Here is a 14,292-nt window from a genome sequence, read left to right on the forward strand (position 1 = left end):
CAGATGTAACAGTTGAACCTATAAGTAAACCACATTGGCACATACAAAACAAGAGATTTTAATCTATTTTCTTAGCAGAAAATGTCCAAGGGATTATATTCACTCTTTAATCAGAGTCTTCAATCTTTCTAGCACTTTGGAACTCTTAAAGCCAATATTAGAACAGGCAGTCTGTATGAAAGATCAATGAAAATGAAAATCAGATTCGCTTAAAAATTAAGTACATAAGTAAATCACGTCAATAATTTCTCAGATGTATAATAAATTTTACCTCACAGTGAATCGAAAGAATGTTCCTATTCACTTTCCCTGCATGATTATATGTAGCACCCGCAACTTCAGCTCCTTCCTCCTCAATGATGCTGATAACTTCACCCAATATAAATTTCATATCCGACCCTATAACCAAGTTTACTTGCATAACAGAATGGGATTCTATTATATTTAGAACTGGGGTTATCGTTTCACTCTTTGCTCTATTCAATGCTTGACTCTCCTCTTCTAGTTGCATCTTCCTTCGCTTGAGTTCCTCTACTTGTCTTTGCAATTCTTTTATATGTACGGTAGCCAGCTCCAAGTTGCCAAGTATTGACATCTACAAGACAATCCATGTATTCCAAATTGAAGCAAAATCAAGCAAACAAATAAACAAATAAATTCTGAGATGTAGGATAAGTTAAAATCAAGAGAGAAAGAGACAACAAAAAGGATAAACAGAGAGATGTTGGAGTGCGTAAACAACCTTTGTGGGTTGAGGAGGAAGGAGAGAAAAGAGCTTCGAGTAGAGATTATTCATGTTCGACCTCCGTTCCCTTTCGATCAAACATCGCTGCATTGTTGATTCCGAGGTAAGAGGTTTGCTATGCAAAGACTTTGTATTTTCTTCTAGGTCTCTGATTCAACTCAAAGAATAAGTTACGTCCAAATGAAGCGAATGATTTATGTTTATATAGGGAAAATTTTAGCACTCCGACAGTGTTTTTGTTTTCCTTTTAGGGGAATCGCCAGAAGAAAAAGACTGGAATAACATATATATGTAGTAATAAAATAACATATTAATTGGAATTAAATATTATGTAATGAATACTTTCATCATCTTCAAGACCTATATTTTTCTACGACGGCAGATCAGCATCACTTTCTTCTCAATGTTCCTGTAAATTAATTGACTACTGCCCTGAACTGTATACTTCGAATTTTTATCCCATGCAATACACGAAATAAGCATTTCCAGAAGGAATGCGATTATATTACGAAGTTTAGTCCAAATCCAATTCTAAACCATAATTTTGATTAATATTTTCGTTTTTATTAAAAGATATTATTCTTTTTATCTCTTATTATTCCGTCCCATTTCTACGGAGGGAGTAAGTTGTAATTCGACTATTTCAATTTAATGATTTTTTTGCATAAAAAAATTAATGATCTCATCTTCATATTGTTACAAATAAGCCTTTAATATACCTTTTATTCAACTAAAAATTGAATTAAAATAAAATTTAATTTCTTTGAAATATGAAAACCAAGTACTTTTGAAAGTCAAAGACTTGTTTGATACGCAACGTAGCTTTCACGTTGAATTAATTAAGCATGAAATAATTTTTGCATTTTAAATTATCTAGTTTTTTTGAGTAACCTTTCACTTCATGGACTTCAATTCTTAGAATTGTTGTAAACATTGTATACACTTATTCAAGTAGAACCCACAAAAACAAAAACAAAAAAGCATTAAATGTCACAATAGTATACACTTATTCTAAAATTGTTATTGTTGATTTTTTATATATATAAAATATTAGTGTCATTATTATTAATATTGTCAATGCATATTTCATACTTTTTATTATCAACTCAAGATTGTTGTAATTTTTTTTAAAAAAGATTATTATAATATAATAAATATTTTGTGTTTTACTTAACTTTAATTTTAAAATAACCTTATAAATATAATTTTTTAATAATTTAATAATATCATTTATGAAACAAACCCATGTTTTATATATATCCTTCAAAACTCATGTGTACCATTTTCAATTACATATCCTCCAATTCGTCTTCATTGCATTTTTATTTTTTGGAAAAGTAAATTACATTGATCTCTACTAACAATGATTGCATAAATATCGATTTAAGTATACCGTTATATGTTACTCAACTATAGACTTTATGTGACATTACTTTACATCTCAACTTGAGGACAACAGCGAAGACATACACCCACATATAAATAATCTCTTGTTAACTTTACCTTTTTATTTCGTATGTAAATTAATAGTGGAAATTTAAAGGGGAAAAGAATTATTCCCTTTAAATTTGGAAAACAGGGGATTTTACTTGCAAAAACCAAACACGTGTGTTACATACGTTGTATGATCTAGTATGTTGTTTGAGAACATTCTCATTTTTAGCTAACTAGGTTGGGTTTATTAAATAATTGCAGGAAACAAAGTCCAACAAACTCCAATTTTTTTCATCCTACCTGCGGCTAAAAGGGGCCAATATGTGCAATACATTCAGCTGCTGCGACTTTTTTTTTTTTCTCTAAGCCAAACTATAATTAAAGAAGCATAAATTAAAGTTGCTTTTGTAATTAAAGAAGCCCTAATTTACCTTGTACCACTCTATTTGCATAGGGTTAAGCTATGTAGCTGAGCAATGAAGTCGACATAGCATTCAAAAGTTCATTTTATTACTATCCATGGGGTAACATTCATGGATCGGATGTGATATAGAGAGGAAGGGGGGGGAATGTATGCTGAGACCTTCGGTTTTTTTACCTTACAATGAATTGAAAGGATGTTCATAGTCCCTGCATTATTATATGTAACACCTATAACTGTAGCTCCTTCTTCCTCAATGAGACTGATAATGTCAGATAGTGTAAACTTCATGTCCAACCCTGAAATTAACTTCATGTCCAACCTCATATTCGGATTAGAATCTATTATATTTAGAACTGGGGGATATCGTTTCGCTTGTCAATTTACTAAGTGCTTCACTCTCCCCTTCCAATTGCATCTTCCTTTGCTTGAGTTCCTCCAGCTGTCTTTGCTAATGTTTTACATATGTGGTGGCTAGCTCCACCATGTCCGAAGTCGACATCTACAATAATCCATGCATATATCCATATAGTTAACGCAAAATCCATATTCATTTCATGTTAAAGCAAAGTTAAGGACATCAATGGTTAGGATTCCAAATAATTATGAGCATAATCTGATAGGAAAGAGAGATGACCAAGTTACCTTAGTCGGCTGAGGGGAAAAAGAGCCTGGATAAGAGATTTCTCATGTTCCATCTTCGTCCGCTTTCCATCAAATTCAATTCATTTCTTCCGGATAATGAGCTCATGACAAGACTGTGATGAACCTTAAGTTATAATTAAGAAACTAATTCAACCTCGTACATACTTACTTCGAGTTAAACCTTAATTAAGGAATAATTGCTACTATGCCATATGCTTACCTCAAGTTATGAAATGACTGTAAAGAAGCTGCAGCGCGTTTTCCCTCCATGTGATGCGCCGAAATGGAGAATTGAGTGCCTGCGAAATTTCAAAACAGAATCGGCTTTGCAAGCTAGAGTTTACATTAATCATTAGCTTGAATATATATCTATAGATAACAAAAAGATAAACGAAAAGTTGTCTGCCACTAATTTTAATTAGGTGGCAAAAGAAAGCAAAGGCTGCCTGTTTTCTTGCATGGAGGTCAATGGGATAGATTCAAGCAAGCATGCCCAACCGCTTTTGTTAAACGTCGATGGGATAGGGCGAAGCAAGCAATGACTATTTGTTAGGATTATGGAATTCAAGTCACGTTTGGAAAAGCATCTTCACGTTTAATAGTTTCTTTTTAACCTATATGATATGAGGAAGCACAGAAAGGTGTGACAATTTGAACCTTGATTCTCATTCTTCTTAAAGAAGATAACAACCGTCAAGCTTGGATTATTAAGCTTGGGTAATGGATGTTGTGTTTTTATTGGACGATTGCACAGCTCTGCCTGGCTTTCTTTGTAACCCCCGAGGGCTGATTCCTAATGGTTTCCACCGGATGCTGATTAGCTTCTGGGTATGTAGTGCACATGGGAGCTGATTTTTCTAGTGCAAATCCGATTATTTTCTTGTTATTTTAGGTACAATGCGCAACACAGCCATGCTGGGATATATGACCCATAGGAATGTAAATGAGTTATTGTTATATGGGTACCTGCAGGTATCCAATCTGATAATATAAGATTAGGATACTTTATATTCGGTTATTCATTGGATTAGGATAAGGCTTTTAAAACTTGACACAGTTTCAGGTATCACCTTTATGATACCCTAAACTCAAACCCAATTATATATAATGTTACAAAAATTTTAAATTTTGTGAGATTGAACCTTTTATCTTCCTTAACTTAAGTTTTACTATCTCATCCAACCTATCGTTTTTCAAACTAGTAAATGTAATATTAATTTATATTAGTTGAATAACGGTGCAAACTTAAATATGTAAAATTTCATTATTAGTATTGATTGAACTCACAAAAGAATGAGAAACACTCTAAGTTTGTCAATTTTGCCAACTTAAATAGGTATTTAATGGATTCGAATAATTAATGGATACTTCTTTACTATTAGGATTTGGTTTTGAAAAATGTTTTGTAATTTTATGTGGGTTTTGATAGAGTTTGGATATTCTGACAGCTAAACGGTTTTAGATTGAGTATCTCAAAAATAGGGAGTACCTTGCCCGTTTATATCTCTCACTTTTAGGTCAAGTTGGAAACAATTATATTAATATTAAGAATATTTTTCTATAAATAATTCTCTCTTGTTTCATGAATTTCACACCGTTCTTGAGACATGAACTTAAAATTCTTTTAATGAAAATTTTAAACTCTAACAGTTAAATATTCATCTTGAGCTAAGACTTTGCTAATAAATATAATTACATAAATACACTAAGGCTCTTAAGAAACTATTTATACAAATATTATTACATTAATTGACAATTAATGCGATGATTTTAAAGTATTAAATGAAAATGTACTTCCTGTCACTGATCTTACATCAGTGAGAGATATAGTAGGTCTTGGGTACATAAATATGACCCTTCTTTCACTCGATAGGCATGTTTTTTGGGTTAAAAACATAAGTCCGTGACAAGTGGTATTAAACAGAGCTAGATCTTCACTGATATGGGATCCCATAAGAGATATATGGTCAAGATAGATCCAGATAAGTGTAAAGATCCCTATCCTCAATAGATCTCTCTCCTTTATAAGTAAAGAGCTTTCAATAATTGAGTGGGTAGAATGTCATAGAGATCTTATGGTGTCCATGTTACAGAGATCTTATGTTGTCATAAGTTACTTAACTACATCTCAACCTAAGAAAAACATTGAAGACATACATCGGCATATAAATAATTTCTTGCTAATTTTGTCCTCTTTTTTTTTTGTTCTTGGGTAAATTAATAGCAAAAATCTTTAAGGGGAAAAGACTTATTCTCTTCAAAGTTGGAAATCAAGGAATTTAGCTTGAAACAACCAAACACATGTACTTCTTATGTTATAATCTATTCTAAATTCAGTGACTATTGTTTGAGAATATTCTCATTTCTTGAAAGGGAAAAGTTATTCTCTTCAAAGTTGGAAATGTTGCTTGCTAAATTACCAACAAATTTATTTTAAGATTCTCTCAATTTAAAAAAATCATGCAAGTGCACATAGTTACCAAGTAATATAGTGATAAGAGAGTATCGTTTCCCAAAGGAGTTGGTTCAATAATTGTTGCTAAATACAAACATTAAAACAAACCAATTTAATCCAAGCAAATCAAGATTTAAGAATTACAATAAAATTTAAACTTGACTATCTATAGTTAAACTAAGGATTGCAAGTAAAATTTAATAAATAATTAATGGATTAAAGCCTAAGAATGTGGTTTCAGCTAACACTACAATTGGATAATAGATTGGTTAGTGAACTACTCTTTATAGAAATCCATGCTAGTCTAAGATTCACTAATTTATACGATTCCTTGTTGACATATCATAGAATTATCTAACTCAATTTTCCCCTATATGTCTATGAAGAAATAAATCAAACGAAGTACCTTCAGACTAAGTCCTAGTAATAGACTATGTGTGATTAATAGGTGTATGTCTACCCTATCAATTTATCACCTACTCAACTCTTGAAATGAATGAACACACATTATCTAATTCTAGGTCTATTTAGATTATCTTTGTCAAGCATCATTTAAACACCCAATCTTATCTTGTTGGTGATCAATCAACAAAAGAGGAAATAAATACAGAATTGAATAAACATACATAAATTTATAAAGAGTATTTACAACCAATCCTCATATCCGATCTACATACTAGCATTTTTCATAATCCTCAATAGAAAAATTTATTCCGACATATTTATAACTAAATTTAGTATTTTCAAAAAATAATTCATTTCTACAAAAAAGTAAAGGTAAATAGAGAAAGATAAAACTAACGAGAGAAAATAAGCTGACATAAATGATTAAAAACCCTAAAATCCTTGATTCCTTTTTTTTTTTTTCATTTTGCAGAAAGCCTCCTCTTTTCTTCTGCTAAAAGTTGCTAATATCCCCTTTTCTTCTACTAAAATCTCCTTATCTTGTGTGGCGGTGCCATGGTGCCACGGATTCTGCCTGGAGTGCTTGTTGCTTGACCTGGACAACACTACAACTCTGGGAGCCTGGAGTTGTAGCGTCGTGCTTGCTGTTTCATTCCTTGCTCCTTCAGCTTCAATGCTTTCCCCTACTATAGTTGAGTCACTTCCCGTGTGATTTTGGCCATGATCTAATTGGAACTAGTCAAACTGATCAACACAAAAGTTGTAGGTCTTTTGCTTAGCTTTCCGGTGATCTAAAAATCACAACGATTAGGCACCCATAACTCGAATTACGCTTAGAAAATCACAACATGTTCATCACACATATGCACCAATCCACCCATTGCACAATTCACTGCTAGTTCAGCCCCTTAATTTCATTCATGGTCCTTCAAAACAATGGATTAAATCAATAGCAACTACAATTAAATATTTTAACACATAAATGAACTAAATTAACTAAAATTTAATTTACTCGACAAGCACTTATTTAATTAAAAAAAGTAACTAAAACAACTTAAACTACGCCTAAAACTCGAAGACTTAACCCTTTAAACACATTAAATATGACAAGATAACTCTATGTAATAGAGTTATCAAGAAATCAGGGAATTTTATTTGAAACAACCAAACACGTGTATTTCATATGTTATAATCTGTTCTAAATTCAATGGTTGTTGTTTAAGAATATTCTCATTTCTAGCTAACTAGGTTGTCCAAATTAAATAATTGTAGGAAACAAAGTCCAACAAACTCCAATTGTTTTCATCCTGCCTGCGGCTAAAAAGAACCAATACGTAAATACATTTAGCTGCTACGACCTAGGCATCGCCAATTATATTAATATTAAGAATTTTTTTGACTAATGATTCCCTCTCGTTTCATAAATTTCACATTGTTCTCAAGATGGGAACTTGACAATCTCTAAAACGAAAAATTTAAACCATAACGGTTAAATATCTCTTGTGAGCTAAGGCCTTGCTAACAAATGTAATTACATTAAACACACTATAAAGCACTTAAAGGAACTATTTATACAAATATTATTGCATTAAATACATTAATTGACCATTAATGTGATAATTTCAATGTATTAAATGAAGATATGCCTCGTTTAGCTCATATATTAATTACTAAAGCAATGCTATTATGTTATTATTTATTTTTGTACAAAAATTATTATGTTAGTTAATACTTCTTAATTTAATCAAACTAATTCTAATTTTTTCCATCATACCTAAGGCTAAAAGGGCCAAATGTAAAAAAAAAAAAAAAGTTTCAATAATTGTAGGAAACAATTATATTAATATTAAGAATAATTTTTTATAAATAATTATTTCTTGTTTCATAAATTTCACACCGTTCTCAAGAAGTAAACCTAAAATTCTTCAAAATAAAAATTTAAAACTCTAACAATTAAACATTCTTGTTGAGCTAAGACTTTGCTAACAAATTTAAAAACATTAAATACAGTATAAGGCACTTAAGAAACTATTTATACAAATATTATTACATTAGTTGAAAATTAATGTGATGGTTTTAAGGTACTAAATGAAGATGTACCTCGTTTAGATCATTCATTAATTAGAAAAGCATTGCTTAGGAAAACTCTTAATGCTATTGTGTTATTATTTATTTTTAATACCAATAAAAATTTGCTTTTACAAGCATTACCCCTTGTGCACACGAATTTCATGTTTAAAAATTAGATTAACAATTTTTCTTTATCAAATAGGGAATCATAATTTTGAAAATTCTTTAAAATAAAAGAATAACCCTTTGGTTTTTTTTTGAAAGAAATTACGTTAAAGGTATTGATAAATTGAGCTTGAACTAATGGAATTGATCAAATTTAGATATTATCATTAAATTATTTTAAAATAAATAAATTTTAATTAATCTAATTTTGTGATTTTGAAATAAGTTATTTTAATAATTATTATACAACTAATTTCAATGATCTCATCAAATTCACGTGATGACACCTGATTTTGATGTTTAAATTCACGTGACAACACATGATTGGTTTTTGAAAAATTTCGCTGTAGACCATTTATTGACATTGGGATGACTGCCAACCACCATTTATTTCTTAAATGGGGATGGTCAACTTCATCAATGCTGGCCCAATAAAAAGAGTATTCAGTCCCTAAAATGCCACTAAAAGTTAGGTTTGAGACAATGATTGTTACACCGTCGCCAACCCCATTCTTTAAATTAATTAAATTATAGTCATATTTTATATTAAATACAATAATTGTTATGGACTTATGTTAAGATAAAATAGTATTTAATTTGATAATTTTATAAATTATTTTTAAAATATTCATAAGTTTTTTTCATTTTTTTCAATTGATCAAAGCATCGAAGTTAAATCAACTTAACATAATAAAAATTTCGAGACTTGATCTTAAAATTTAAATCTTACGCTTAAATTCAACTCCAAAAATTCAATTTCAATTTCAAGTTTGAAATTCGGTATCAACTCAAATAATAAATAATTCTTAAATAATCTTTTTGTTATGTGTGACAAAGTTTGAACCTTTTGGTATTCATGGTGTAGAGGTTGGAGAGTTACTTGGGTCATGCCTAGAGGGATAAAAGAACTGATGGTGAAATGGAATCCTTCATGCCTCAATAATGGAGATAAAAGAATTTGGACGTTGAGCCCTTTCGCCATCTCTCGGACCATATGGTTTTCTTGAAATGATGTTGCATTTCAAAATGCAGGCTGGGATAGCAAGCAGGTATGGAACCTTGTTCACTTGCGAATGGCATGATGAGCAAATGCTAATCGGCCCTCCTAGCATGGATCGATTTTGGATGTGCACAGACACCCAAGTTGTCCTACTACCCAGACAAATGGACCCAAGAAGAGAGTTGCCATTAATTGGAAAAGACCAGTTGGAAGGACTCTTAAATTCAATGTTCACGGGTGCGGTCAATGGCAGTACAGGGGATGCAGGCATTGAAGGCATTCTAAGGAGTGAAAATGGAGTAGTGCTGGCCAGATTTTCAAAAAATATTAGCATTGGGGACTCAAGTCTTGCAGAACTTCTAGCAATCCGCGAAGCTTTCATTACCTTTGCCTCCTCGGTCTGGGTTGAGAGTTTCTCACTTGTCATTGAGAGTGATTCTCTAGATGTCGTGAAGTGGATCAAAAATCCAAATGACGCCCCGTAGTGATTCACTAAATCTGTCATACGCCAAGGGAAGGAAATAGAGCGGCTGACAATTTGGCTAAAGGGACAATCCGAAGGGCCCCAGATCTACTGGAGACCAGTGATGGTATCGAACATGGGTTGGCAATTGATACAGAGTAAGCTCTCCTAAATTTATTCCCTAGGTTGCATTTTCGGTTCTTGTTTTTTATGTTTGTGGAGCTGCTTCTACCATTACTTATCTAGGTTGTAGTCCTTTTTGGGGTCCCAAGATGTTTATTGTGGTGGGGCTTTTGTTACTGGACGTTCTTCATTGGTTGGTATGGGATTGCTCCAGATTGGGTTTGATCTCATAGGCGACCAGTGGCTTGCCTCCTGATTCTTCCATATTCTGCAGCCTATTGGATTTTTGTAAGTTGTAAGGAGCTGCCTCACTACCTTATGTGGTAGTCTTTTATAAATCTTTTGTGAAATAAATTTTATTTTGTGCTCAAAAAAAATAAGAAATAGTTCTTATTTTGAATTATTTTATATAGTAGTAGATGTATCATTTTTTTCTTTAATATATATTAACTTAAAATTATTTCAACCCAATGTTTTCCACTACAAATGAATATGTTGTTGACTTTAGATTAACTTAAAAATTAAGAATTAAAACATTTGATTCGATATTAAATGTATGTATTTTCTACTAAAAAGCAGGATCTAAATCTCTTCTTTTTGAGATAAAATAATTTAACTACTGCCCATATGTCATGTGGTGTTGGACACAGTGTATTATTCTTCTTTTTCCGAAAGCAAACAAGGATCAACTATTTTCGAATCTAGGACCAGGATCTAAACAGACATGGAAGGTCTTGCTAACCAACAAGACACCATGGAAATCATGGATTCTTCTCTATATTACAAGGCAGCAAGAGGGGAGATTGATGCTTTCAAGCAACATCCAAATCCACTCAACCAATTGGTGACACCAATTGATAAGAACACAATCCTCCACATCCACATAACATCAAGATGCAGATTTTCCTCCTATCCATCTTACTATTACCTTCATGTTAAAAGGGAAGTTCTTCGCTTAGATCCCTCGGAAACAGACTCAGTCAACTTCGTGAAAGATGTTCTTCGAATCTGCCCGGATCTTTTATATCAGCCCAATGCCAAAGATGAAACCCTTTTGCACATGGCAGCTAGGCATGGACATGAAGATATAGTGAAAATTATTGCTGATGAAAATGAAAGAATTCACCAGGAAGATCAAGAAGCTGCCAGGCTGATGCTGAGGATGGTGAACAAAGTGAAGGACACTGCCTTGCATGAAGCTGTCCGGTATGGTCATCTTGAAGTGGTGAAGGAATTGGTAAAAAGAGATGGTGAATTTTCATATGGGGCCAATGATTGTGGTGAGACTCCACTTTACTTAGCTGCTGAAAAAGGGTTTTCCATTGCTGTGGACCAGATACTGGAAGCATGCAAATCACCAGCTTTTCAAGGCCCTGGTGAGAGAACAGCCCTCCATGCAGCAGTTCTTTGCAAAGATGAAGGTAAAGTACTTGTTTGGCAACAAGGGTAGATCAGATGCAGCCCAACTACCTATCAAATACCCTGCACATTTGGCATATTTTATTTCCTTTCAACTCTGTTCAGCAGAACCAGCAACTTAAAAGGCAAAACAGGTTTAATTTTCAGGATATATTCACACCTTTTGTTTTGAAGTAAATCAATTTCCATTCTCATCATCAAAGTTCATATGTCCAAGCAAAATCCTCTGTATCGAGGAAGATCTTACCTTTAAACTAAAGATTATTATCTTATACATAATCCTTAAAAAGAAATAGAAAAAATTAATAATTTTTTTAAACTAAAATAACATTATTTCATGATTTACGACAATCACATCAATATACTTTTTATGAAATTACATGTAGAAGTTAAAAATTACAAATAAATAATCTTTAAAATATATAAACTTCTGACAGCATATTTTTACATTCCTCTTTGTAATTTTTTTTAGTTAATTTTAGAGAAAACAATAAATCATATTTGTGCATAATTAATTCATTAGTGATTTTTTGTTGGTTTTGCTTATTTTTCTTGTAGAAATGACAAGGAAAATAGTAGGCAAAATGAGATTTCTGGCCACAAAAGCTGATAAACAAGGATGGGTTCCACTTCATTATGCAGCACAATCTGGTTGTCTTCCCATTGTGAAAATATTGTTAGAAGCTGATACATCTGCAGCCTACATTGCCAACAAAACTGAGGAGAAGACACCCCTTCATCTTGCAGCTCAAAATGGCCAAAGATACACCATGGAGGAACTTATATCTCGTTGCCCAGGTTAATTTTCTTCTTTAATTAGTCCCAATGTTTTAGTTCCGGGCACAGTCTAACTAGACACAGATCAGTACATAATTTCTCTTCAAGCTATCTCTCATTGTGTAGCTCAAGATCATATATATACGTAGCGGGACCCAATTTCCTACAATTTTCTTTCTTTTCTTTTTTTCAAAGCATTTGAATCTCAACAATTCATTCTTATGAGATGATACTCAAATCATTTATTTTCAAAGATTTCTTCAGGTTGTTGGGAGCAGGTTGATGCCAGAGGAAGGAATGTTCTTCACTATGCAGTTGCGAGTGAGAACAAATTTGCAGTCTACACAATCTTAGATGATACATCCTTGAGCAATCTTATAAATGAGAAGGATAAAGATGGGAACACACCTCTCCACCAGCATGTCACTTCCTACAACTACTTGAAATATTTCATTGGTCACCCCAAAGTTGATAGGCATGCATTTAACAACAGAAATCTTAATCCTCTAGATGTTATTTTATCCCAAGAAGGCCTTTGGGGAAATCAGGTAAGGCATATTTACCTGGTTAATATTCTAATTAATTAAGATTTGCCAAGTTAATTAATTTTAACTAATTATTCGATTTTCGGTATTAGAATTCGCGTGTCAATTTTAAATAAGAAAAACCCAACTCAACTCAATTCAATTCATGTATACTCGTATGATCATATTGAATAATAAACGTCAGATGAATTTAATTATATAATATTAGGCATATCTTGGATTAAAGTTTTAAATACAAGTACTCTTATGGTTTAATTCTTAAGTATAATATTAAGTGGTCTTTTGGTCTCATTATATCTCACACTCCCTTTGAAAATCAAAACAAAATGTCACAGAAAAAATCCAAAAAAGCTTTGGAAACTATGGGGACTAAATCTGGTCAGCGGATCGTGGACAGAGAAGAGAGCAGGGGAGAAGGGCGCAGCAGAGCTGAAAATGACATGATAGCTGTTATCAGAGATGCAAGAGAGGCTCATTTGGTGGTAGCCACTCTCATTGCAACAGTCACCTTTGCAGCTGGTTTCACCTTGCCTGGTGGCTATAAAAGTGATGAAAATGACCCTGAACAAGGCCATGCAATCCTAACAAAAGATTTGGCATTCAAAGTCTTTGTTATTTCAGATGCGGTTGCCTTGATGCTTTCTAGCTCTGCTGTGTTCATCCACATGTTTATGGCACACGAAACTGACAAGACTATGCTTGTTTCACTGTTTAAACTTGCCTTGAAACTAACCATCAATGCCATGGCTGCAATGGTGGTTGCATTCATAACAGGCACATATGCTGTGTTGTCCCATTGCTTATGGCTTGCTATTGCGGTCACTACCCTATGTTGCCCTTTCTTATTGCTTTATATATATTACCTGACGGGTGCACTTATGGACACTTAACCCTATACTCAATTGGCAATGACCATTGAGGGATTAAAGATGATGAGAAGGTGTAAGAAGTTCTATATATACAATTCTTATTTATGTTTCAAGATTTAAAGAGAAAAAACTCAAAGTTTGTTGAACTCTCATGGGTTTGTAAGTATATCTGAAAATTTTTTAATGAGCCTGCTATGCATCAGAGGAACAAAGTACAAAACAAAGGCATCCAAGCCAAAAGGAAGGCAGAGAATATCGTCTAGGTAAGATTCTCATATCTATCCCCTAAGCACTAAGAAATCTCTATTAATCTGCTACATTGGTCATCTCCCTCCCAAAGCATACTCTTATATCTGCTACAAATTTATTACAAATGACAGCTCTTAGATGAATAGTAACAGAAATGTTTTCTAGATTTCCTCCCCTTCATATGTTAACAAAATGTAACTAGTCCAAGCAATTCTTGGCAGAATGGCAGAAAATGAAAGTTTTCCCTTCCAGGTGATCAATTGTACCATCTGAAAAGTGCTAAGGATGTCCAAACCAGATAGCCAAGAAATAAAGGAAATGCTGAGGAATATTGTATACTTTTTGGAAACTTATCCCTGATCAATCCCTCCCAAGTATGCCTTATTTTAAAATTTCTGGATTCTGAAGGTAGCCATAATTTATTGTCTCTGGGATGTTTGAATATGAAAAGATGACTCTTTGAATAGAGCAGACTTAATCTTTCCCACCAGTTCCAACCAGTTTTCA

General features: G+C 32.8%; 2 protein-coding genes across 2 annotated transcripts; one reads left to right on the forward strand and one right to left on the reverse strand.

The window, feature by feature from the left end:
* Positions 1-99: 99 nt before the first annotated feature.
* Positions 100-2,927, reverse strand: LOC110425602 (transcription factor bHLH168-like). The gene is made up of 3 exons (XM_089785115.1): positions 2,778-2,927; positions 272-595; positions 100-171 (listed from the first exon to the last, which is right to left on the reverse strand). Exons 1-3 carry the CDS (start codon positions 2,925-2,927, stop codon positions 100-102), a joined length of 546 nt encoding a protein of 181 aa, XP_089641241.1.
* Positions 2,928-9,599: 6,672 nt separating this feature from the next.
* On the forward strand, positions 9,600-13,754 carry LOC110425501 (protein ACCELERATED CELL DEATH 6-like). Its single transcript, XM_089785057.1, has 5 exons — positions 9,600-9,961; positions 10,577-11,347; positions 11,904-12,143; positions 12,387-12,670; positions 13,003-13,754. Exons 2-5 carry the CDS (start codon positions 10,651-10,653, stop codon positions 13,555-13,557), a joined length of 1,776 nt encoding a protein of 591 aa, XP_089641183.1. The 5' UTR covers positions 9,600-9,961; positions 10,577-10,650; the 3' UTR covers positions 13,558-13,754.
* Positions 13,755-14,292: the final 538 nt, after the last annotated feature.

This window comes from Theobroma umbraticum, unplaced genomic scaffold (genome assembly GCF_002168275.2).
Source record: "Theobroma umbraticum cultivar Fairchild unplaced genomic scaffold, ASM216827v3 scaffold_81.0, whole genome shotgun sequence".
In the NCBI taxonomy this organism is placed as follows: domain Eukaryota; kingdom Viridiplantae; phylum Streptophyta; class Magnoliopsida; order Malvales; family Malvaceae; genus Theobroma; species Theobroma umbraticum.

Excerpts from the sequence above, each read along its gene's own strand:
- LOC110425602 (XM_089785115.1), bottom strand. The coding sequence starts at position 2,927 with ATGAGGTTGGACATGAAGTTAATTTCAGGGTTGGACATGAAGTTTACA. Across the intron at positions 596-2,777 it reads TCCTTTCAATTCATTGTAAG|ATGTCAATACTTGGCAACTT; the intron begins GTAAAAAAACCG and ends ATTGTCTTGTAG. Across the intron at positions 172-271 it reads TTCTTTCGATTCACTGTGAG|ACTGCCTGTTCTAATATTGG; the intron begins GTAAAATTTATT and ends TCTTTCATACAG.
- LOC110425501 (XM_089785057.1), top strand. The coding sequence starts at position 10,651 with ATGGAAGGTCTTGCTAACCAACAAGACACCATGGAAATCATGGATTCT. Across the intron at positions 12,144-12,386 it reads ACTTATATCTCGTTGCCCAG|GTTGTTGGGAGCAGGTTGAT; the intron begins GTTAATTTTCTT and ends AGATTTCTTCAG. Across the intron at positions 12,671-13,002 it reads AAGGCCTTTGGGGAAATCAG|AAAAAATCCAAAAAAGCTTT; the intron begins GTAAGGCATATT and ends AAAATGTCACAG.